Source organism: Mchenga conophoros, linkage group LG10 (assembly GCF_057382185.1).
Source record: "Mchenga conophoros isolate Kocher_MC1m ecotype Shallow Benthic linkage group LG10, M_conophoros_male_GT1.1, whole genome shotgun sequence".
Taxonomy (NCBI): Eukaryota; Metazoa; Chordata; class Actinopteri; order Cichliformes; family Cichlidae; genus Mchenga; species Mchenga conophoros.
The window spans coordinates 33,913,462-33,939,044 of NC_140535.1; the positions used below are offsets into that span (position 1 = coordinate 33,913,462).

General features: G+C 41.1%; 1 protein-coding gene across 3 annotated transcripts in view; it reads left to right on the forward strand.

Annotated features, from left to right (window-relative positions):
- Positions 1–25,583, forward strand: part of LOC146566265 (rho GTPase-activating protein 7) — a 109,074-nt gene that overhangs the window by 67,795 nt on the left and 15,696 nt on the right. Inside the window, exons 1-9 of one of the 3 annotated variants that reach the window (XM_085289877.1) lie at positions 3,544–3,751; positions 16,376–16,447; positions 16,539–16,620; positions 17,585–17,648; positions 18,178–18,755; positions 18,841–19,042; positions 19,284–19,664; positions 21,119–21,426; positions 23,043–23,219. In XM_085289877.1, the coding sequence (XP_085146003.1) occupies positions 3,739–3,751; positions 16,376–16,447; positions 16,539–16,620; positions 17,585–17,648; positions 18,178–18,755; positions 18,841–19,042; positions 19,284–19,664; positions 21,119–21,426; positions 23,043–23,219 (1,877 nt within the window). In that variant the 5' untranslated portion in view covers positions 3,544–3,738. Of the gene's footprint in view, positions 1–3,543; positions 3,752–16,375; positions 16,448–16,538; positions 16,621–17,584; positions 17,649–18,177; positions 18,756–18,840; positions 19,043–19,283; positions 19,665–21,118; positions 21,427–23,042; positions 23,220–25,583 lie in introns of those variants that run through there. The other 2 variants (XM_085289876.1, XM_085289875.1) reach the window with 2 other exon arrangements.

Sequence of the window (25,583 nt, forward strand, 5' to 3'; positions counted from 1 at the left end):
TGGAAGCTGGTTCCACAGAAGAGGGGCCTGAATTGAATGAATGAATTTTGGTAATTTGGAAAATTATCACTTTATTTATGACCTGAGTAAACACGTTCCTGGTGATTTTATAGTCTTGCTAGTTTGAGGTCACACTGAATGACACATTATGGCCATATTGTAAAATAAGGTTCTTGTTAAGGTTATAAAGGGTGAAAGTTAAGTCGATGCTGCAGGGTGTAATAAGAAACGGAGCCCTTTGCACTCTCAATGATAGCTTGAGGCTTCACAGCAGGACTTTATTAAGCAACAGGTGACGACACAATAGCTACATCCATCTTCTATATACAGTCTACAGTGTTATCTTGAGTGCATGCTGGAACAAAAAGGCGAAGCACCTACAGACCACTTTACACAAAACCTTCTGGAAACATCTCTGAATCTTTAGCATTCATGCTAAATTAAATTGTAGATTCTGTTTCTATTTGTATCCATTTCTATTATTTTATTTCTCCTTTGCAGATAAATTCATATGTATGGCATTCTCAATCAGTCACTCTCCAAAGATACTAAACAGCTGATATAAAACCAAAAGGATGCACAAATGAAGCTAATTTACTCGCAGCAAATCTGTATCCAGATGAGGATCATTTGCACAAATAAAGCAGCAGAATTTAAACATAACAGGCAAGCAGGGACACAAAAACTCTGCTATGTGTACTGCCAGACTATTTTTTTCATTGTGTGGACGGCCCATTACTTCACACTCTCAGATGGCTCGTAAGCGCTAATGAAGAGCAGCTTTAATCAGATTCCTAATAAATTGACCATGTTTGAGGTTGGATGTACTCCTGCCAAGTCAAACAGAGTGTTTACCTCCACCAAAGAAGAAGAAACCAGGATTTAAGCTTAGCAGGACAGATGCTCGCATTCACACTGGTACTTCAGTTGGATGGAGACAGACGTGCGTTTACTGTGATTATAATCATACGTGGTTGTGTAGTGGAACTGTACGTGTGGTTTTGATGTGATCTGAAGCATGTTTAACGAAGTTATCTGACATTGTTTTGGTCCACTGCAGTGGATAAGGCTTCATAAAGTCAGCAGCAGAGACAGAGACCAGGGCAAAAACACCTGTGCTCCTCCAGTGGTTTGCAGTGAATGCAGGACACACATTTAAGGTGGCCCAGGCATTTCTTTTAGCACATCTCACCAGATGCAGAAAGAAACTGAAACTCCATCACTCATTTTGATGGTTAATAATCTCTTTGGCGCTTAATGTTGTGCAGCGGATATACACGGTCAGGCAAATGTCAGAAACGCAGTGTCAGGTTCAGAGTGCATCGCTCAGAGGAGGAGGCCACAGTTCACGACAGCGGCTTGCTTCCTGTCCTGCTGCATCGGAAATACCAGAAGCGAAGCCTCCACGGCGGGACTCCGATGAAACTGCGCACACTCAGGAGCACACAAAGTAAACCCAAAGCCGTACACACCCCAGAAGCAATAAACACAGCCTCACATGCTGATGCCGCCTCCCTCAAACACCAAAAACACACATAGGACACGTGAGGATTGTCCTCACACTGAAAACCTCCCATCCGCTGGAGGTATTGTTGGACTCTTCCTCCTCTGACGCCTGTGAGGCTCATGTTTAGAAAGAGGAAACACAGCCTCGTCTGAGTTTGTACACAGCACAGAGGCAGAAGGTTTGCACCGTGTTCCAAACCTTCTGTATTTACACTCACGATGGTCTTGATCTTGATCGCAGACTTTCACATTGAGACCTCCTCCACATGCTGAGAACTGGTTTTTCTAAACCATAGACATAATTCTGAGATCATCTACTTCTGTTTTCTTTCAGGCTTTTTGTTGCTGCTGAGCAACAATTGTTGACACGTTGTTGATTAGGCCTCACAGAGCTCACAGAAACCTGCAGTTTCTCTAATGTCCACTAGAGGCTCCAGCAGTGAGTCGGTCAGACAGCAGAAATAAACAAGCTTACCGCCTGATTCTCCCATTACTCCGTCTTGTTTCAGCTCTTGGTGCGTTTTGGTGCATATTGAATCAAATAAAAATACACTGGTACATTTAGTCACCAACCCTTAGACCCGAGCTGACTTATAGTAAAGTATCCTGGCTAACCAAGCTTACTATAGTTAGCTGACTATTAGCACTCCACCCTCGTGACCTCTGGCTCCAAAAAAGCACCACGGCTAAAGTTACAGACTCACGATGCTGACTCAAAGGCCAACAGTAAGAAGAAAAGGAGAATCTATATTTCAAGATGGGAAATACTCACTGAAAGTTTAGATTTTTTTTTTAATATATTTTTATGACTGATAGAATATTCAGATATAATTTTATGACTTTAATTTTGTAAATCAAACTTTAATCAGATCCTTACTTCCTTTTTTTGATCAGCCCCACGTTCCTCTGTCCAGCGTATGTACACCTCTGGGATCACCATCCCAGATGTCTCCATAAATCCCAGATGTTGTAAAATATCAGAGTAAATATTAAGGAGGCAATAGAAGTGATTGAATGTAAGCCTGCTGCTCAGTCTGTTCACAGCAGCTGCTGTCTCTCACTCACACACACACACACACACACACACACACACACACACACCCTAATTAATCAGTGTGAATTAGGCCAGTTTAAGTGGTGACATGGACCGAAATATGACCTCATCTCTAAAATCTCTGGGTCGGTTTTAAAGCATCTTATCGGGCCTTGTTTCCACTCCTCCTCTTCCCTCTGCACCTCCACACACTGGGAAAAGTCCATCAGTTGTTTACATACTCCCACTTCCTCCTCCTCCACTTGTGAATTAATGAGTGCCGCGAACCGCTCTCCTCTCCTCTTCTCTGAGGGAGTTATTCACATTTAAAAGCCCATAATCAAACACCTATGCGTTAAATGGAAGCCCATTAACGCTAATGGTATACCTTGGACCGAGCCGAGATGAAACCTTGAAGAACTACAGACTATTAGGGCACGGCAAGGACTTTATCCTTCCCGCGTTGAGTCACTGGCTCAGTCACATATCTGTCTTCCATTTCATCCAAAGCTGTTCTTTTGCAGCACCAGTAATCGGTTAAGGTCGGAGACTGGAGCTGGTGGAAAGCACTGGATCTCAGAGAGAAGGAAAGTTCATTTCTTCACTCATTTCTCTGTCTGTAATTTCACCGTCTGACGGTTGTGATAGCAGCCTCGAGCGGAGGAGATTATTGATTAGGCCTCTTTTCAGGCAAACTGGATTTTCTGTTTTATAGTATTTAACACGGGGGGAATAATAATCACCGACCTGCCTGGGTGCAGCCAGGTCGCTCTACAATCCAATATTTCCTTCTTGGGGGGACCTTCAACATCTGTACAGATTTTATCTCCCAAACTCACCCTTCAAACTCAAAGCGGCTCCTCCAGCAGGCGCTCTCGTGTCTGCTCAAGTCTTCCCTCTGGTTATTTTTAGGATACACCCCCCCCCCCCTGTCTGTGGTGTTCAGATGGTCTGGTCCAAGGCATGGGAAGGGAAGGGGAGTGGTAGAGGAAAAGGGGAAAACTTCAACAATGACTTCATTAACACGGTGCCCGACACGACCAGCATAACTGCACTTCACAGCTCCGTTCCCACGCTGGATATATGGCTCTGGATTTAATTCTTTATGAAGCTCATGTGTTTGTCCGGTTCAGCTGTCAGGGGTGACATGGAGGCCTGCTGAAGTTTCCTCTGCTCACAGTCCTCACACCTCAAACAGCATGTTGATCACAAGTGAGTATGAGTTCAGCTCAAGCCTAAATGTTGTGTTACACGACAGGATGGGAGGTAATGAGATCGGCCTCCTAATGCTGTTTCTCTCTGATGGCGTTACTCAAAGGAGGTGATTTGGAGATGAGTTTAGCGAGACATAAAAACTTTTTCAAAGGTTTGTTTGTTGAGTGACTTCAGATGAGACGTAAATATGTTGATTCTTGAGGCAGAAGAAGAATTTAAAGAACTCCAGCGCTGACTAAAACTTCTTTGTTGTTTGAAGGCCGTGGGCCTGAAAACATCACAAGTGAGCTTTTGAACTCTGGTGATATAAAAGCTCGTTTTACTGGCAGGAAGAGCGTGGGATTCACTCTGAATGTGCGTGGGTTACTTTTGAAATGTGATCCGCTGGAGAGAACTTTCCACCTGCTGAAGAAAACCACCGTACACATATTCAGACATTTTACTCTGAAAACACATTAAAGTGCGGCGAAGGCACTCCTGTATGTAGACTCAGTGTAAAGAATTTCAAAGCTGAGGCTTTTATTCTGAAACATGGCACTTCATACCTGTGTTTTCCTTTTGGACCCTTGGTTTCTTTCTCACCATGTTTTTAATGTCAGTAATTTTGTGTTGATGTGAGGAAGAACCTGTTTGAACTGTGGCGTAGCGGGAGCAATCGGGATGCTGTTTGGAGGTTATTGGTTCGATTCCTGGTGCCTTTTGTCCAAGTTCAACTTGTAAAGTGATTTGAACAGAGGTTCTGTATATATGCGGTTCACTGTGGCTCCACACGCGCCAAACAGCCGAAGCGTCCTCAGTTTGATCCCAGGAGGAGACTCCCTTTGGGGTTGTGTCAGGAAGGCATCCGGAGTAAAAGAATCTGCCCGACGATGCTTCGCTGCCGCTGTGGCGCCTCTTGGCGAATAAGAGTGCAGCTTCGTATATGCGCTTCATTGTTCAGTGAGTTGCTTTAGCTCTCTAGTTCCGACATTTTAATTCATCTTTTTGTTGATTATCGTGAATAAAGCGTTTGTGGCTTCTGGACTTTTGACTCAGCATAACCAGTGATTTTATTTATGGTGTTTTTTTAATCATTTTAATTATTTAGTTTAATTTATAATTATTTTATCTCTCACTCATTTGTCAGCACTGTCCTTGTTCACACACACAGAAATGTTTGTCTGTAAGTGGTGTTGATGAACTTCCAGCATTGTTTTGTTTGAGTTTCCTGGCATCACAGGGGTATGTACAAGGTGCCCTTGGGTGTGGATCTCTTGGCGTACAAACCAGCCGTGGTAGTATTATTTGCTGAGAGTAAACGGTCTTGTTTGACAGAGCAATAAAGTCTACGAAAGGAGACAGGAGGCAGTGGCTTAAATCATGAGACTAGACAGTTATTCCTGCCTGTTCTCTTGCCCAAGGTTAGTGCTCACATGGTTCATTTACACACAAGGTCTGTTATTCCCAACTTGTCATTTAGTAGGTAAGTAGGGTTAGTGTGATGAACAGGTATATTTAATGCAAACCACAGTCTTTTCTACATATAGCCAAGCAGAGTTCGTACCAAAACCCAACCAGGAGTCTCTAACAAACTACCTAAACCTGACCAAAACTACCTATTCAAGTAATTTTAGTGCCTAAACCTAACCACACCCATATGGAAAAGAAATAGTGGCCTACTTCATATAGTGAATCATAAGGCTTATATGATTTACTCATGAAAGTGGCCACTTTCTCATTACTTTCATATATTGTTTTAGTAAGTATCCAAAACATTCAAGTTTCATTTATATAATTTTTCAAGGGATCTTATATCTGTTTTCACTCTTGTATGCTTTTCATGCAAGTTTCACACAAGACAGATACAAACTTTATAAGATTTATATAAATCCCTCAGCAATTAGTTTTCAGTGTCTAACCAGTAAATGCAAGTGAAAGATAAAAAAGTACAAACCCAAAGGCCACAACAGGTCACAAAGTGCAGTCTAATATCTGACACACCTGCAGCTTACACCACCTAATGCAGTTGTTTTGAGAGCGATTCCTCCCTGAATGTCTTCAAAAACCTCAACAAACACACATTTCCTCCTTTACATAGAAAAAAAATAAAAGTTTTTCCCAGGAAAGGTTAAGAGAGAGTTTCTCCTCTTTTTCTAACTGCAGTTAATTCTGGTCCATTTCCTTCTCCAGATACTCATCTGTAAATGCCAGACAGCCTCATAAAAACAAAGTACAGCAGGTTTCATATCATAAATAATAATAATATATCAGTTGACCTTTTTTTCATCAAAGACAACTTAACCATAATTTATTTTAAAAACTGCAGTAAGATTCACCGAGGACCTCACACGTGTTGTTTTTCACCTAACAGTTAATGAGCTATAGGTGTTCCTACCTAAATGCACAAGTGGCTCATTAAGTATCAGGACTCACTGAGGTTTTAGAGTCAATACTGAGGTGAGACATGTTGCAGGCCAAAGCAAATGCAGTTGGGAACCTGTTGGGAAATGAACTCTTAACATTTCATAGTAAACAGTTCATATTCTTGTGCCAAACTTATGGTTGCCATTCCACTAATTAAGTCAAACATATCTCATTGAATCTTTTGATTTAAAAAAAGTGTAAACCAGGTTTCTCATGTTTAGGTGTTACCTTTAGCTAACATAATGCATCTCTAGATCTGCCTCGTCAGTCTTAGAATGGTCAGTGTAGCTGCTCTACCAGGTATAACAATCAAGTTTAATATCCAGGCAGCCATAAAAAAGCATTTAAAAGGATTTGTGAAGTTTAACAGAGTTAGAAGTTAGCAGGCAGTTAGCTTGCTAGTTTCCATCTTAAGATGATATACCACGTTGTGACTGAGATTACTAAAACGTACAGCTCTGCATAAATTAAGACAGAAAGACAACTAAACAGCAGCAACGTTTGTAGGGTTACTGAAGTTGGGCTAGCTGGTATATAATGGTGTCAGAGATGGGCAGTAACGTGTAATCCGATTACTTTTTTCAAGTAACGAGTAAAGTAAGGGATTACTATTGCAAAAAGTAATTAGATTACTGTTACCTTCCCGTAAGCACGCTGCGTTACTGCATTACTAAACTGTGATTTCGTTTGCAAGAGTGTCTCATGACAGTGACGTAAGCGAGTGCGACGTTCTTGACAACAGCTGTGTGAAGATCAACAGTGGATCATATATCGAGTGCAGGAGAGAGTATGAGCGTGCAGCGTTTAAAGCGTGGAAGTACTGACCTTACTTTGAGTTTGATTCCGTAAAAAGTGACAAAAACATTAGCGTCCACTGTTCACTGTGTGGGAAGAAAACTTCGTTTTACAGCAAAAAATCCCTAAACTCTGAGTGAGCACCGACAGTACGCTGCCACGGGAATGTGACATTCACGGAGAAACTGCTGGACTTCTTTAAGTTGCTTGAAGACGTTTCACCTCTCATCCGAGAAGCTTCTTCAGTTCTAAGGTCAAATGGCGGAGAGTTCCAGATTTAAACCCAGTGGGAGTTTCCCCCCAAAGAGGGACAAAGAACCCCCTGATGATCCTCTACCTAATCACATGAGCCAAGGTGTGAAAACAGGTGTGGGTCTCAATCAGCCAGGGTTTCGGGTGAGCTCACCCAAAACGTCTTCAAGCAACTTAAAGAAGTCCAGACGCTTTTCTTTCCAAGCTCCTTAGACTTTAAATGTTAAACAAATTTCTTCCAGTCAGAGAATGGTGCATATAATTTAATTTTTGCTTGACGCATAAAGTTAAAAGATTAAAACTAATAAAACAAGTTTTAAAAAGAGACCTTTTCATTTGATTACATTTTATATGATGGAGTATGCAGAAAAAGTAGAACTGGGCTGAAAGATCTATCGCTTTATTACCTATTCAGGTTGTAAATCATGTTTTTTTTAAAGTAACTAAGTAGCTAATTACTTTTGAAAATAAGTAATCAGTAAAGTAACGGGATTACCTTTGGGGGAAGTAATTAGTTACTGATTACCTTTTTCAAGTAACTTGACCAACACTGAATGGTGTGCTACGTGCTGGCTAGCTACAAAGCTATGGTTAGCATAATATAAACACATTAGCACAGTGAAGCTGGTGGATGAACACTAACTTTTTCCCCTCAATAAAAGTTAATGTAAGAGTCCCTGCTGAGCAGATGATCCATCCCCAGCATGAGGTTAGTCATTAGCACACTGCTGCATTGTCTGGATGACTCGCTGTGAAAAACTCCTGATCCTCAGCTTCATGTGCACAAATCTTAGTTAGCCTCAGAGCGTTTCTTTTCTGAACCGTTCAAATATTTGGTGTCTGGCAAACCATGAGACGACTGATAATAAAAACCCAGAGAGGCCACAACGATCACTGACTATTTTTTAAGGGCTTGTTAAAATTAAATAGAACAAGATACATAGCATAAAACACGTTAAAAAGACAACCGCCTTAATGAACACAGTGCAGTTTGTACCTAGAAGCAGGGCTCGTACGTCATCACTTAACAACCAGAAACCTATTTTGACCAAAAAAGAAACTTTGAGTAATTTCTTTTGGTTAGGCAATATAGCTTATAATCCATTAAGCTAATGTAATGATTCTTCAAATGCAAGACTATATAACCTTAAATTGGGGGAGGGCCACACCCCCGTTTTCTTCATGCTAATTCTAGTTTTCTTCTTGTCCCAAATGAAATCTTTAACAAAATGAAGTCGTATGCTGCTACAGGGATTGAATTAAGAGTGATTCATGTGTATTAGATGAGTAAGCAGCCTCATGTTGTCTACCGCAGGCCTGAACTTAACGAAGCCTACTTGCTCTTCACCTATGTTCTGGTTTAGGGGCCAGTGAGCAATTGAGTGTGTCCCACTTTGAACTCACTACCCATAATGCCGAGTTCCTGAGAAATTATTCACTCCACCTCCTGAGCCATGTACCTTCTTTCTTCTTTGCCTTCTTTCAGCCCCACCATTCTCACATTAGTCCTCTGGCTCCAGTTCTCCAAATCCTCCACCCATGCCCAGAATGTTACCAATTTCTTGTCACACTTCTCCGCACATTTCTCCACCCGAGCATTTACATCTTCAACATCGGACACTCATTGTTCCACTTCGCCCAGCAGTCTTATTTGAATATTTTCTACTGAGTCTTTAAACTCAGTAGGTTGCTTGATCGAAATAACAGATGCAGCCATCACTACCTATCAGGTACGAACTAATACAGCAATGACTGAGGATGAGCTCTAACAGATCCAGTATCCTACATCATAGATATAAGTTTACTACAAAACTGCTAACTACCAGTTTTAGCCTGCAGATGTTTAAACTGTCCAGAGTTCTCACACAGATGTTGAATTACTATTATTACCAATTATTTGCTATAAAAGACATTTCAGAATATCAATGAATCAGAGTTTAACAACATAACATATTAAGATACTTGATATAATTCAGGATAATATCAAGTAATTTAGAATTAAAAAGATGTTACCCTGAATTTAACATCATAACAAGCTGCTCAATCAGCTCTGTGCTGGCATTACTTACTGTTTTAGACCCGTATGAATGTGACCTGGATTTATTGATTAGATATGTGCATTAAAGAGCAGATGAAATGTGCACCTAGTAAGTGTTTTCCAGGAAGGAGAAAGATTTGATAGCTGTAAAACTCACTAAATACTTGAAATTACTGAAATGTGAAAGTAATTATATCATGCAGCAAAATAAAGACTACAAACGAATAGTTTGATGTTTACGTTTGTACACCAGCATCAGTTTTATCCAGGACACCTAGAAGTTTCTGTAAGTGTACCACTGAGGAGGGTTAATGAATGGGAGCTTGTATTTATTGGAAGATGCCATGAACTCAGGGTCACTGCTTCCTGAACACTTTTAAACAGCTATTTCTAAGGACTTCAGTGTAATGAAGTCTTTACACAAATGTTTTCACATATTTGTAAGCTTGTAAATCTGATTTTTGTTCATACTGTGGGTCAAAGAGGAGAACATCCTTTCAGAACCCACAAATTGGCTCATTATTACTGTTTGCAGGAACAAATCTCTTCAGCTTCAATTAAATTCACTTTTTGTAAAATCTGGGAGTTTATTTGTGAGTACTTGGCATGTTCTGTACTAAAGTGTCATAAGTTTAGTTTTCTTACAGAGTCCACAGAGCAGCCAACATGCAGTGTAGATAAAATGCCGTTACTGGACTCTCAGTCCTGTCAGTGCAAAAAATCACTCGTGTATATTTTTACTGTTGTTGGTCTAAAGCTGCATTTCTGATTTGGTGAGTTTTGGTATTTGCCCCTGTGGCCCGTCATGACCGCGGGCGTCTTAAACTTTGCAAAGCTGACTCCTTTTGCAAAGCTGACCGAACTGACAGGAGAATAGCGCAGAGAAGGAGCGAGGAGGAGTACGGAAGCATGGCGTGCCGTTTTGACAGGCAGCTGACATACCTCTGATCTCCAACCACGCCTCTGTAGCCCTGGAGACGCTCCCGAGCACTCCCTGAACGGCAAACAGAACATGGACCAGTCACGCAGACATTCAGTGAGGTGTAAAAACCACTGCCTTCAAATATCGGTTGGATATTGGACGTCTGAAGGACGGGAGCTGCTCGTGATCTGAGTGTGAGAGAAAGCTGAGAATATCTGGCTTTTGCAGATTTGATCAAAAACACAAACGACTGCATAGCAAACACGGCAAGTTAGAAGCAGAGTTGGAGTAAATGCTACTTGTTTTATATGCAGTTAGTTGGCTGTCATAGTTTATATAACACATTATATCCAGATTTGTTACAGATTATAATCAACTGAGTAGTTTTTCCTCTCAAAATATAAATAACAGTCACGTAGTCCTTCAAATTAAAGTCATATTTGTCTTTTTTGTTAAAGGAATGGCCTGTTTTTAAGAACAAATGTTACCCAATTACCTTTTCCTACGGTGATGTTACCTTTCCCACTTGTTTCCAGAAAGCCACGGCAAAACACACACGTGTAACTTTTAACATGCAGAAAGTTCTGAACGTGAGCAGAAATCTTACAGAAACGTAATTTAATTTCCTGTTTCTGTTTACACAAACATGATGTGGACGAAATGTGAACTCGATAAACTGACTCACAGGAGTAAATCCTGCCGATGTGTGGTGGTTCAGTCTGGATAACAACAGAAAAGTTGAGGACGGTCATTGTTCCGAACGTACCCTAAATTTCCATCTGCTGCCTGATTTTTGTCTTTTCCTTTACATAAATGAAAAACTAAAGAAAACTTATGGATGAAATTAAGCATCTGCTGCTCAAAATGTGATAACAACAGTGCGTCCACACAAAACCTACAGCCATGTACTTTCATAAACTTTTTAAAGCAGTTCAACGAGTGTTGTTAACTTTAGTATCATATATAAATCTGAAATTTGATGTCCGCTAGACCTTAAGTCTAAATCTTCATTATGCACATTTTCAGTTGGAGTCTGACGCAGTGAGGTGACCTGATAGTAAAATCTCTAAACCCCAGATCAGCCTTTTTTCTGGTGAGCAGTGATTCTGTTTGTTCCAGGTCAAAGCTTTAGTGTCGAGACAAGTGTAAACACCCAAACACAAACGGTCCACCGAGCACGTAACCTCACCGTGCATAGTTCCTCTCTGCCGCCACACATACACTGTCCGGTTTCCTGCCGCAAGCCAGGCGGAGTCATCCTAATCAGACACTCCAATCTTATCAGGGCCCAGAGGAGCCAAATCACAACTTCCTCTGAGACAAAGTCATTTGGAAAGGGAAGAGGCCTCTGCCTGCTACTCAAACAGGAGCGCAGCAGATACCATCGCTTACGTAAATACAGAGCCGAGTAGAGTGGGGACCGGGGTCTTTCATCAAACCTGCGAGACCAGTTTAAAATACATTGTTGCTTCTTGACAGGTGTGGAATGTGTCGTTCTTCACTGGACTCATAATTCATGTGAAAATCAGGTCAGAAATGAGTCGAGTCTATTCTTCCACCCACAGCTCCTCTGGTGCTAGAAGGCGCTGGGATGTGTTCTTTGAATCACTGACGGAAATCATGAATGTTAAAAGTGCGCTCGGTAATATCACTGATACATGAATTAGAATAACACTGCATGTTATTCTAATTTAGCTAGAGATGAGACGTACTTTATTTAGTGCGTGACGGCAGCCAAAACATGAACAAACACCAAAGAAGCAGCTCCAATCAAAACTGAGATAAAATGCTTAATGATTAGCTTAATAAGAAAAATCTAACAAATAAACATGCATGCTGTGGTATGAGACGGGAAGGACTTCCTGTTTAAATCAGCAGTTTATGATCACATAAGCATTCTGTCTGAAGGCCACCAGATGGCGATATCTGTGGTTCCAAAAACATTTCTGGTCCCTTTGAGGTGTTGCAGACATGTGACCACTCACCATGTAACATGTGAAAATCACTGTTCTCAGTGTAGGGTCAAGTGAACATGGTGCCAGTCACACAGGCCTAGAGACTGATCTGCAACCATCTGGCAACCACAGCTCAGGATGGAGGAATGTGTATTTCCCAGCTAGTTGGCATTGTTTTGGTTGCTAGCATATTCTTGCAGCTATTCTCTGAGCTGTAGTGAAACCTGAAAATTGCAAAGCAAACCAAAAAATAAAGACACTTTTCCCTGAATGTAAAATGTTTGCCCTTTAAAACATGTTAGCTGCAGCACAAAGGTGAAACTTTGACTTTAGCGAGTATTTGCAGACAGAGATAAACTCTACAGCCAACTGTGGCAACCTGCTAGCAACCAAAGCATGATTGCTAAGAGGTTTTTAGTGCAGCAAACGTCTTTGATTCTGATTTTACTCAGCAAATGTCACCAATTTCCAGCAACCAATGACAACCAGCCGGGGAATACACATTTTACCCAAGCAACCAATGGTTGTATCACCATCATCCAATATGGCGGATAACTCTTGAGCAATGTGTGCATGACATATCCATTTCCCATCCAGTCATATGGATGACCTCTATTCTGTCATCATAATGATATTCGTGCATTTTCACAGCACATATAGACATACAGACCAAGTGTGGTGGAAATGGTATGGAAGACAGAAAACTGAATCAGTACATTAGAGCTTTCTCTCTCCACGTAGAAAAACTGCTAATTGTCTCTTTGCCAGAACTGAACAAGCTTTTCCTTATTTTATCACCTCTAAGACATCAGTAGCAAAATAGCCTTTTATGGGCTGCTGCCTTTTAGAGTCTCTAAGTTTCAAAGCACAGTTCAAACATCTAACTACACTGCAGCACACAATAAATCATAGGAAATCAGCCTTTAATTCAAAGTCGACTGACCTCTGTTATTTCCACTACCCCTAACAGTTACCAGTGATTTACAGGCCCAACAAGCAACAGTTCCTGAAAGTTCTCGGTTCTGCCTCTAAATTCCTGTTAACCTGCACTTCCACAGCTGTTTACAGTGCTGCTTACTGACAGAAATCCCACCTTTAGTGCAGCGTCTGTCCCTCTGTGATTTCAGTTAAACTGTTAGATAATTACAATAATAACAATTGTACGTTTTTTCCCACTAAGGCTGTAACCTCAAACATTTCCTGCAGGAGCTGTGAGCCCCTGTAGCCTTTAAGTAGGCAATAAGAACCTCTTTAAAGTGGGAAACTGGTTTAAATGACAACTTCTTTAATCTTGTGAGCCCAGAGGTTGCAAAGTGACAGGCTGTGATTTTTTTTCTTCTGTGCTGTAATGGTTGGAGTGAGAGAAAAAGCAGTTCGGAGCTCTGGTAGCTCCACATATCCCTGGATTTACAGCTCCTGCTGTAGATGTCAGACAGCCGCTTGACAAGCACTTGATCCCTTTCCTGTCTTGAATGTCACATCTCCATCAAGACGCCAGAAAACGGGCTCAGCATCTTACTATCCCGTTACGTCAGGGTCAACATAAACATGCTAATTTGACTACATTTTACCATTCAGCCTGTTCCTTTCATTCTGTCTCCCCCTTCTGTCATTCTGAAGGTTTAATATCCGCCTGTGTTTTCATATCGGGACCATCTGCTGTTCCTCTGACCGGGGGGGAGGGAGACCACATCATAAGCCAAGTTTCCATCCTGCTGTCAAGCAAATTTTAGTCAAAGTTTTGAAAAGTCACATATAGTAAAATGAGAATTAGATGCCTTTTCTTCATGTCAGCTGAAGTGAATAAGTAGGCAGTAAAAAAAACCCAACCAGCAGACAAGAAGTGTTAGAAGAACGAATCCGTCATGGCCAAACGGCTCCTGTTTGTTCTTTAGTGAAGACTAATGTCGGCCATATTTCATGCTGTCTGAATATGAAAACAAGAAATGCCCTTGGCAGTATTCTGACTGCTAACTGCGACGGGCCTCTTCTGCGTGGAGAGAGAGCAGGTTTAACGTTTCAGGGGGAGTTGTGGTGGACAAATATTTTGAGAAATCCAAATCCTCCTCCTGAGCCGCACAGGCAGACTGACAAAATGGTTTCTGTCGCTGCTTGTTGTAAACATCCTGGATCAACTAAACGTATTCCATGCTTCCAATCACAGTTTTCCACACAAATACCAGACGGCAGCTGAAATTAATTGATATTCTGGTGTGTGCATCTTTCATGTTGTTTTGAAGTGGGGAGGAAATGTGTTGAAGTATGCACGCCTGTTTCTATTCCTGTTTCTCATCTAAGTGTGTGAACAGGGAAGAGCATTACTGTGTCAAGTGTACTTTACTGTGTGTGTGTTCTTTTTAAGGCGTTTTGATAAAATGGTCACTTAAACAAACAGACTTTAATTTAACCCCACCATCCTCAGTGTTACTCTATAGAGCTGCAATAGCCACAAATATTTTTTAGAGGTATGAATTTAAAATAAACATGCGTGGAATCTTATAGCAAATGTAGAAGATTTATGCTGCTTGGCAATATTTTCCGTGTTGCAGAGTTATGACAAATCTATATTTTGGGGCCGTTTATATTTATGAGTGCTTATTCCCCATTTTATAAGTTGACTTACAGATGAGGGTTAGCACTGCTAGCAGCTGTATTGACAATTTATAGCATGCCCCAAAGTAAACAGAGTTTTGGTGGGAATAAAACAAAACTAAAGCTGAAAGGTTTTACATTTGCACTTTTGCATTGTGTCTAAATATTTATAAAGCAATTCAAGAAGAAAAACGTTAGCTAGGCAACACTGCTAATGACTTAATCAGAAATGTGGCACTTACACCTATATAATTAGGAAACTACTTAAAATGTGTAAATTATTAAATATCATAATGTTATATTGTGTTTGTTTTAATGCTGCTAGCTATTGCTAGTACTAGCTAACATGATAGCTAAATTTATTCGATTCCTACTACGTGTTAGTAAAAAGAGTGCAAAAATGTTTTTATCCTTTTACAAAAGTAATGCGTTTTGAGACTCTTGACTAGCTCATTAGTTTTACACTAAAGGGGATTTGTTGTGTTTATTTGCAAACCTACAGACATTCACTGAACTAGCTTAACTGTCCTTGTTTTAAAGCTAACTATTTTGGAGGACACATTGTGTTGCTAATGACCTTCTCTGATGTCAAGGTTTTCTGTGAGACTGCTGAAAATTACCTTTTAAGGCAAAGACATGTTAATTCTTGGTTGTGATATTAGCTACTAATAGCTAATGCTACTAGTCGTATGCTGCTAGCCCACACTAAATGAATCTGTCATGTCGTTTGCAAAACTCGCTTATTTTTAACTAGCTAAACTGTGTTTTACCATATTAAATATTTGCAATAGCACATTGTGCTGCTAAGTAATATTTATCATTTAGAACCCATTATATTTTGGTATCTGATAATATTAAATCAACACACTTAATGTCACTGGCAGCTCATTTATTAGAGTTAGTACAACCTGTGCCTAATCTGGGCTACTTTTGGCACTGATGGCTCACTTAAACAATGTTGTGTTGACCAAATGAGCAGAAAGTAATGAGGTGGTTCTAGCATGGGTTGCAGGAAGTTTAATGTGGACTGGATGTAGCCTAAACATTATGAGCCAGCCTTGACAAGTGTTATTTGAGCCAGATGTGGCCCAAACACCTGACAGCTGGTCCATATACGACTTGTGGCTGGTTTTAGGCAACCAGAATCACCCTGTGTCACGACTGCCAATTAAAACCAGACGTATTTATATGTGGGATATGGAAAGCTTAAATCAAAGATGCACACACTCCAGATGTATTATGCTGAAATATCTGTGAAGTTCAAGCTTTGTCATGGTTTGAATAGAAAATGAGAAGTGTGTGAGAGCTGGTGTGTTGATGAGCCCAGCCATAGCAGCGAGTCTCAGAGGGAGAAGGTGACAGATGGCAAGAAGTTGAAGAGGAGGAACCTCTTTTCCCCGCTCTCTCAAGAACCCCCATCCCCACTCTTAGCCAATTAGCAGTGATTAAAACGGCCTCTTCCAGGAGTCACAGTTAATTAATAGCCTGAACGTGCTTCCAGTTCTTCTCCCTTCATGTTCTTTTTTTTGCTTCCAAATGCAGATGTAATTAAACTTCATAAACAGACAGCTGATTAAGTGCAAATATTTGCCCTCTTAAAGCGGGCGGAGCATGAAATGATTATAATTGAATCAAATGTTGTTTTCTTTTCTCTGTGTTTGCAGAGATTGAAGCCAAGGAGGCCTGTGATTGGCTGCGAGCGGCCGGCTTCCCTCAGTATGCGCAGTTATTCAAAGGTAAATATGAGACTGTTCAGTCAACTCCAAGATACCAGAGCGTAACCCCAGACGCCGTCTTATTGTGCCATTCGTCTTGTCTGTGTTTCAGACTGCAGATTCCCCATTGACATCGAGTGGGTGAAGCGCGATCACCACTTCCTGGATAAGGATGCACTCGAGTCGCTCTGCAGGTAACGAATGCCAAGCGGGAGCGTAATGCAATATTATGGACAACTTTCAGCAAGTTAATAAAACTTTAAAGTCAGCAGCAAACTTCTTAAGTATTTTTCGATCAGATTCTAACAGACTAAAAAAGTTCCCAGAGGATTTTCAAGATCGATGCATTTCAATTTCTTGGTACAAATACAAATTTTGGTACAAAAAAATCCCTGTTCACTCCTCTAAGCACTCTGGATCAGATAGTTGTTGTTTTTTTTACTCTGGGACTATATGATGTCAGAGAGAAAGAATAGTTAAGTAATAATATGAAGCTATGGAGCTGAAAATGACTATAATACATGCAGTTTAATGTTTCAGTATCCTGCACTCATTTACAGGCAGGTCCAGTACTACTACAACTTTAATGGGCGTAGCATTTTTGTAATTTATATCATCATTATTATTGTTGCTGGATTTTAATTTTCTTAATTTTCAGATTCAGTTTGGAAAATGAAGACTAATTGTTTTTCAAAACTCGCCTGACTCTCTCTTCTCCAAAGAGCCCAAGGTTTTTTTTTTTTATTTTGACCTCGCAGTCTTTGAGCTGCAACTGACTAAATATGGAGTGAAAATAAAAACAACAGCCTAAGGTTTACAAGAGTGATCGAGGGTTTTTTACACTGAGCACAAACACTCCAACAACAGTGTGATCTGTGCCTGATTAGATGTTATTCAGGAGAAGCTGGATGTTTGGTGCCTTGCTAAAGGGCTAAACTGTGCTGGCAAAGACAGAGTTCTTTCTTCACGTTCATGCTCCTGGTTTGGACATTAAACTTGCTGCCTCGTGATCCCAGAGTCATATTTTAAATCAGATTTTCAGGTTTGAACCACAGGTCTTTAGTTTCGTAGAAACTGTACTGAAGGTATTGATAAACAAGTACGAGCTACAGTGTGCCATTTAACCTCCATTCACTCTTCTTCCTCTTCCTCTTCCAGGAGGTTAATCACTTTAAACAAATGCGTGGAAATGAGGCTGGAGCTGCGGAGATCAAAACGCAGGGTGAGTCCTGAGAGTGAGCAGCGAGTAACTTGAACGCAACGGGGCGCTCATATCAGAACGGCTGGCGCCACGCAGGGGGGCTTCACGCCATGAAATCTGCTCTTTAAGCCGCACTTGGAATTCACTGATATCAGCTGATCGCTCCTCCTGCTCGATGCTTCGTTCTCTAAGAGGAAGTGTTTGATTTGTTTTTTCATGCCTGAGTCTTTATTGTCTTGTATTACCGTGAGGTCTCTGATGTCACGTTAAATTCATGCAAACAAACATAAAATAGCTTTTTTAAGCCAGGAAAGCGCTATCAACACTACAGACAGTGAAAATATTTTGACTTTTGGCCCCTTCTGTTGCATCAGGGACAAAACTTCTGCACTTCCCACGATGCAACTTATGCAAATACACCTTTAAACCCCACGCCATAACTGTGCAGTACAGGTTTGCTGTTAAAAACAGGCCATAGTTGTGTGTTTGTGTGGTTTTCAAACATTTTATGGGTTTGTCTGAATGGGCCATCATCATCTTCTTCTTCTAGGGAGATGACAGTGGTGAGGAAGACTTCTGTGCCATCAGCCCCAACTGGACCTACGACAAGCGGACCCGACAATGGCGACGCCTGGACTCCGCCGTGGATATCCTCCGACTGTCCCCCAACTCGCCTGATGTGTCGACATGCGATGACCACCATGATATCTGCTCCATCCACAGCTGCAGCAGCACTGAGAGCGAAGGCCACGAAGAACACCAAAAGAGACTGCGAGAGCCGACTGATGGCTCCACCGTCACCACCGCAAGCACCCCAGATGACCTGGAGAACAGCAGGAGCTCGTCCCGCTGCTCGTCCTCGAACAAGACCCCGTCCCTGGATACTTCTCTCAGTGGACCCCCCTCCCCCGGTGGAGGATCCTCCAGTATGAGTCTCGAAGCCGAGAGCTGCTACCCCGAGAAACCACCCAGGAGGAAGTGCACCACATTGCTGAGGAAGATGGAGAAACTGAGGCTCAAGGGGGTATCAGGTGAAAGCAGCAGCAGGGGTCGGGCCCGGCGTGTTATAAGCAGGCCTCTTCTCGTCCAAGACGAAGAGAGGATGGAGGGGCTCCACTGCACGTCAAGGTGAGGCTGTCCATCCTACCCGGCGTTGACTCCAGCATCATTAACCCTATGTGTCTTTAACTTGTACCACCCTGATTGTATCCAGTCTGCAGGATCAGCCCAGCAGTCATGCTTCTTCGTCGCCCTCGTCTCCTCACACCATCAGCAGCAGCAGCAGCAGTAACAGCCACTCAGAGAGCAGCAGCACAGTCAGCACGCCCAGCCCGGTCACTCGGGTGAGGAGCAACTGCAAACGATCCAGCAACAACGTCGTGGTTGGCGGTGGGACGAACCACACAGGACCAGAGGTCAGAGCATGGACAAGATTCCTCCAGACCTTTTATTTCATCTAATCCTAACCTTTTAACCTTGACCTATATAGACCTGTATAGTGACTGACTCTGTTTCATGTATTAAATCCTTTTTGTTTCCCGTTTCTGAATGGATTGTGATGTAACCTAAAACATTAGACCGTTCCCATCTGTCTTACTTACCAACAGCAAAGGTTTCTTCTTTATTCGCTGACTCCAATGTTCTCGTTATTTCTAGGACTACAAGAACCAAATCAACAACAACAATAACAACAGCCACCAGAACATGGTCTTCACGATCCCCCACGGACACAAACCAGGGACCTTTCCCGCCTCCCTCACGCACAAACACGCCAACCTATTACCCATCAGCTATGACACCTCCGTGAACTGGAGGACTGGGAGTTTCCACGGTTATCGGACGCGTCAGCCAAGATGCCATGGGATTTCTTCTCTGGCGACCGGGAGCATCTCATCCTGCGACGTTCCGAGCCCACTGCCTGTGCTCGATTACCGGTTGAGCGTCTATGACAATGTGCCTGACCACCGCCAGCTGTCTGAAAGTGAAGGCGGCAGCGGTGGAAGCGCCAGCGATGCAGACCGGATGAGTGAGTCGGAGGTGGGTTAAATCACGGTTACGGTATTTTTATTTTATACAATAAATAAGTACTCTATATAATATTACACTGACGTTCTTCTTTGGTGGGGAATAAGGTTATAATAATATCCTTAATATGATGCCAAACCACCTTGTTGTTCAATTTATGTTTGTTCAGCCAATCAGAAGAAAATTGACATAAAGCGAAGGGGAAGGAAGAAACTGCATCTTATTCAGACAGAGGATGAACTGTCGACCCAGAATGACACAAAGAAGGATTATTTTGAAGCTTGACTCATACAAAGCCAGTGTAGAAGAGTCCAAGAAATAAATGTGGAGTTGGAAATGAGCATAATGCATCCACCTTTCAGTGTTTTCTGTATTGCTGTTTTTGGACTCCTAAATGGGACTGTATGCCCTTACAGGTGGAGACATAAGTTTCAAAATGACATATTAAGCCAAATAGTAATATGTAGAAAATAAGGACATCATTTATTTTTTACTATATTGTGTTTTCATAGAAAAAAAGCTTTAAAATTAAACCTTCAAATGAAATTTAAAACGGGTAAAAACAGGAGGAGGCGCCCTCTCAGTTCCCCTTTGGCTCTGCTGCAGTTCTGCAAAAAAGTACAAAATCTCCAATCAAAGTATATAATATTGTTGTTAATGTAATGGATTATATTAATTCTGCTAAGCTAAGCTTTGGTATCAAGTTGTAAACTAATCTGACAAAATCTAGTCATGTAAAAGTAGATAAGAAATATTACTGAATTAATTAGAAAATGGCTTTTTATTTCTGCTCCATGAGTGTGGGAAAAATCCCAAAATTAAACCCTTAATATTACAAAATCTGCTAACTTACAAAAAGGAGAGAGATAGAGAAGTCATACAGCAGAATAATGTTTGCATGATATTTTCATTATTTGTGATTTTTGCAGATCCCACAGTGTGCCTTCAAAGCTCCAACAATGATGCTGCAGAAGATGCATTTAACTGAGTCTCGTATCAGCTGTAATCCAGCAATCTCTGCTATTAAAGCTGCTGTAAAATGCTTAAAACATGTGCAAACCTCTTTGCAACCTGACTCCAGCCCAGTTAAATCTACATCTGCTGTTAGTGATGCCTGACCTGTTATAAATGAGGGTCTCCATGTCGCTTTCCCTTCTTTATACTTCCTGTTTGTGATCGGTGGAGAAGGTGTAAACAATGTACTTTTTGCTGTAGTCACCCCAACCAAACTGATTTAAAAGAATAAAGCACTCTGCTTGGTTCCAGCCAGGTGTTCTTTCCATTACTGTACCTTTTGTCTCTTGCTTCAGTTCCTTTGTACATTTTTTATGCATCTGAGGGCCCCACAGTAAACAGGAATATGTGGGCCAAACATTAATTGCCATCTGGGCTCCTTCTTGTTGTTCACCTACTAAACAGAACACCAGTTAACTAAGTTATTCTTCTGACCTCGTTATCTCTCTCAGGTGAGCCGAGTGCTGGCAGGTGAGGACGTTTTCTCAGCTCTGGACAGCGTTTTGGAGAAAATCAGTGATCTCCAGCAACTGGTGTCCTCCTGGTCTGAAAACCTGTCTGAAGATGACAGTCAAAGAACCTCCTCCTCTTCCTGCTCTCAGGACTCACCTGCTCACGGCTCCTCTGCTGCCTCCCCCTGCCCCTCCTCGCCCCGCCATATCAACCTGGAGGTGCAGCTTTCAGAGGAGGAGGAGGAGGCTGAGAACTGTGAGAAGGTTACCTTGGAGTCGAACGCCGTATTACGACGGAGAAAGAGCAGGTGAGTGTAACGTGATTCAACATTTCACAAGCTATATAACTCAAAGTGTTTCACAGGTGTTGGTAAAAACTGATCAGGGTCGTTTAAAAAAAGACAAATTCAGGCTGTACAGACATTACTGGATGCTTGGAGAAGCCCTGGACACAGTGAGTGTAAGCCAAGTGTTAATAATGACAGTTATGGGGATTTACTCCCTCAGGCATCGACCAAAGTAAGAGTGAATTTAATGTCAGGCACTAAAGATAAAAGCAGCAACCTCATGCTGCATATTTGTTTTCAGATATAGCGCAATAAAAAGTTATGAAGCCTTTCAGGTAATGCAAAGTAAGCCATACTATTAGTGTATTTGCTCACGGGCACTGCTTCTTTCTCCTGTACCCGTAACAATGTGGGTGTGTGCACTGTTGCTGCAAACTAGTGTGTTTTTTACACCACTAAAATATCCCATTACTGGATACACCTGTCAGTCTATTCAGCTTTTTCCTATTTTCTGTCATATATATCTGGTTCCACGGGTGGATGTTCACATTAAGCACAGCCAAATTTTAAGGTTTCATAATGGTAATGAACTTTGAAGAGCTGAAGTAACGACCTCATTTTTTTCTGGATAATTTCTTTCTGACATCAAAGCTCAAAAAAAGATTTCTCGCCAGATCTAAGCGAAAATTTGGAGTTATCTCAAAATTGTGGGATATTTCAAGATTGTGCGTTATTTTGTGTCACTTACTTAAAAGTAGGTGAAACCTTTCATAGAACAAACTGAAAGTTTCAAGTCAATAAACCAAAATTTCTGAATGAGAGGCGGGAAACCTAAAACACAAACACGTGATTTCTTCCTTAGGGGATACACTCCTTTGACTTAGTGCCATACTCAGGAGTTCGGTGCTGTACATTTTGATTGTGACTTTGCCTTACAATCAAGTGCATTTATTCAAGTGATTTATAGAATTAACCTCCAGTCATTTATTTTTGGACATATATGCAGTTGATTATGATTTTGCGGCTGTTTTGTTTTCTATACATAGATAATAATCTAGAAAATCGGTCTGTGCTTCCCACCCGACCCTTGGAGTATTGATAGCTGTAATATTTTTGATGAAGCCTTGGTATTATATATTTCCAGAGTTAAAGGCCCAAATCTGATGCTTTTTAAAAAGAAAAAAATGTAAATAGGACTGTAGTAGCAAATAGTTTGGACCCAGAAGGAATCAGAACTAGAAGATGGGCCTGTAATATAAATATATGTTAAAATAAGACTTTTATTATGTTCTAGCTGTTTTGAGCCTGACCCTTGTAAGTTTACCCAGAAAGCTCTTTTTTATTTTTTTCTCCTGAGAATGATCAGAAAACAGAGCAAACATCCAGGGTATTATGCTTGTTTAGGTTTGTCTACATCAAAGAAAATATGTCTAGTTTTCCCTTGGATTAGGCGTAAAACTGATTTGGCTGAAGTTTCTAACAGAGCTTGTGTTTTTCAACCACCCTATGTACTGTGAGGGCTTCTTCATGGCTTCATCAAATATTCATAAGTTATTCAGAAAAAAGGCAGCTGATTCTGAGGAGGTCCTTCAACTGTGCTGCTTCATGCCATGATACGGTTATTCCGGTGTCTCCAGCAGGGTGAGCCAACAGCTCCTCTGGTCCAGCGAGCAGAGCCTGCCCTCCCTGCCCTCCAGTCCAGGCGTGGAGAACCAGTCCGCCTCCCAGTTCCTCCTGCTCCAGAAGCTGTCACTTCTCAAACTCACCGCTCTGATGGACAAGTACTCCCCGTCCAGCAAGCAGGGCTGGAACTGGTAAGAAGTGTGAAAGGATGGAGCTTAGTGGGTGATTTCATGCATGAAAATAAAAGTTAAGTTCAGCGGAGGTCGAGAAGGTGAGAAAAGTCCACAGATGTGAGGAGAAACTTTTTCAAGGAAACAACTGTGGGAAGGAGGACAGGTGGGCGGGTGCAGGGTAAATATTTCAGGCAGCCTATTTAGAAAAGTCATTCATAATTCATTGCTCAGGTGCAACCTTGCCTCATCTGAAAACAGAACAACAACACACTTCAAGAGGAATAAGCTCCCCCCCCCAAAAAAAAAAACACAGGGAGGACTGCCAGTGGCTCACCTTGAGTCTGTTTTCCTGTGAAATTAAAGGAAAGTGTGATCTGTAGTTGTTTCTAGTTGGCATTCATGCACAGTGGCTTATTTTGAGCTGTATTGTGTCCTTTTAAAGGGTCAACACATTTACATTGTTTATACTGCTGCGCCAAATGAATTGGAAAATGACTACAAATAGGAGTACAGATAAAGATTCAACATTGCTAAATTACTAATTCAACATTTAGCTTAGAATTTTATTGGGTTAATTTAACAGTAGGTATATGACCCTGTTTAAGAAAGATTCTGTTTAAAATGAGACAAATCAGCAGTCTTAATTTACTTGTGTAGCATCTTTCATGAAGGTACGTGTAGCTCTGTGTGCTCCACTGATAGCTTGTAAGACAGAGCAAAATGTAATTGTAGTAATAAAACAATAAAAACTAAATGGATAAATAAAATACAAACATTTTAACCATGTAAGACCCAACCCATCAAAAAATAGCCAGAAAATTCAGATTTTGGGGGGGGACTGGCATGTGTAATAACCCTATATCATGTTGTTTATGATATATTTTAATGATATTTATTATATAGTTTTTATATCACATTTGATATATTGGGAGGTTTTTTTTTGGCCATAACATTATTTTAAAAAACCCACGAAGTGAACGTAATAATGCACCTCTGGGTAAAAGAGGCTAAGTTGCGCTTATGTACCGTACACGTGAAACACCTGCTATTTAGTGCTAACGTATTTGCTTTTATTGTGAAGTTGTTAAGTCACAGGGGATTGACTCGCTTTTGGAGGTAACCTCAAGTGGCGACTACAGGAACTGTTTTCAGTGTTAATGCTAAGCTGAGCTACCTATCCGGTCTTTAAGTGATGGCGTGATGAATCCTGCTTCGGGGCTCACTCTACTCTTTGTTTATTAAGGCTGTTGTGTTTTTAACATGTTTTAATGCTTTGTAGCTTGTTCTGTTTAATCCCAACAAGCACCTAAAAACAGTCAGTGATCACTGTCGGCCTCTCTCGGTTTTATTACCGTTAATCATTTTAAAGCTCAGTTTTTAAAACCTTACGATGTAACTACCAGAGGTGTGGACTCGAGTCACATGACTTGGACTCGAGTCAGACTCGAGTCATTAATTTTATGACTTTAGACTTGACTTGAAAAAATGTTCTAAGACTTGTGACTTGACTTGGACTTTTACACCAATGACTTGGGACTTGAATTGGACTTGAACCGGTTTACTTGAAAAGACTTGATATTTTACCCCAAATATAAAATTTAACATGCATATTATATAGAGATTGAAAATGTGACGTCATTCACGGGTAGAACCGCAAAGGATTCTGGGAACTCGTGGCAAGCGGTACTAGCGCACGCAGGCTTTCAATTAAAATCAGTCACACAGCGATAAAAAGAAACACAAAAATGTCAAGAAGCTGTTGTATTATTAACTGCAATAGCCGGTCGCATGACAGCCACGGGAAGCCGACGGGTAAAGAGATCGGTTGTTATCGGATTACGTCGTTGAAGAGAAATTGTTCGAGCCATGTTTCCGAAGTAACAAAGACGCGACGGGTGGCCTGGATTGCAGCCATTCAAAGACCAAATATAACGTCCCAGAACACTCCAGCTCACAGGTTAGTCTGCTCCAAGCATTTACACGAAGGTCAGTGTTTTTTAGTAGTTAATACGTCATTTTTCTTAACATAATTGGTGATATAGGTTACAAGCAAGTCTGGCGCTGAACAGAAATTGTCGCGCTATGCTCCTTTGTTTATTGTGCATAAATAGTGAATTGTCCTGACACAATATTGCGTTTCGCTTCTGTTATTATGGTACATTGACAAAAACATACTTTTATTCACAGGATAAAACAGGTTTTTTGTATCACTAATTGCCCAGTACGATTACAGCATACAATATTATTGTCACTGCTACATTTCTGTGATGGGTACCAGAAATTATTTCCACTACTAATTAATTACCGTTGAGCTCAAAGGTCCTATTAATAAACGGTTAAGGAATGTGTATTTATGATGACGATTTGTGAGACTGGTAAACT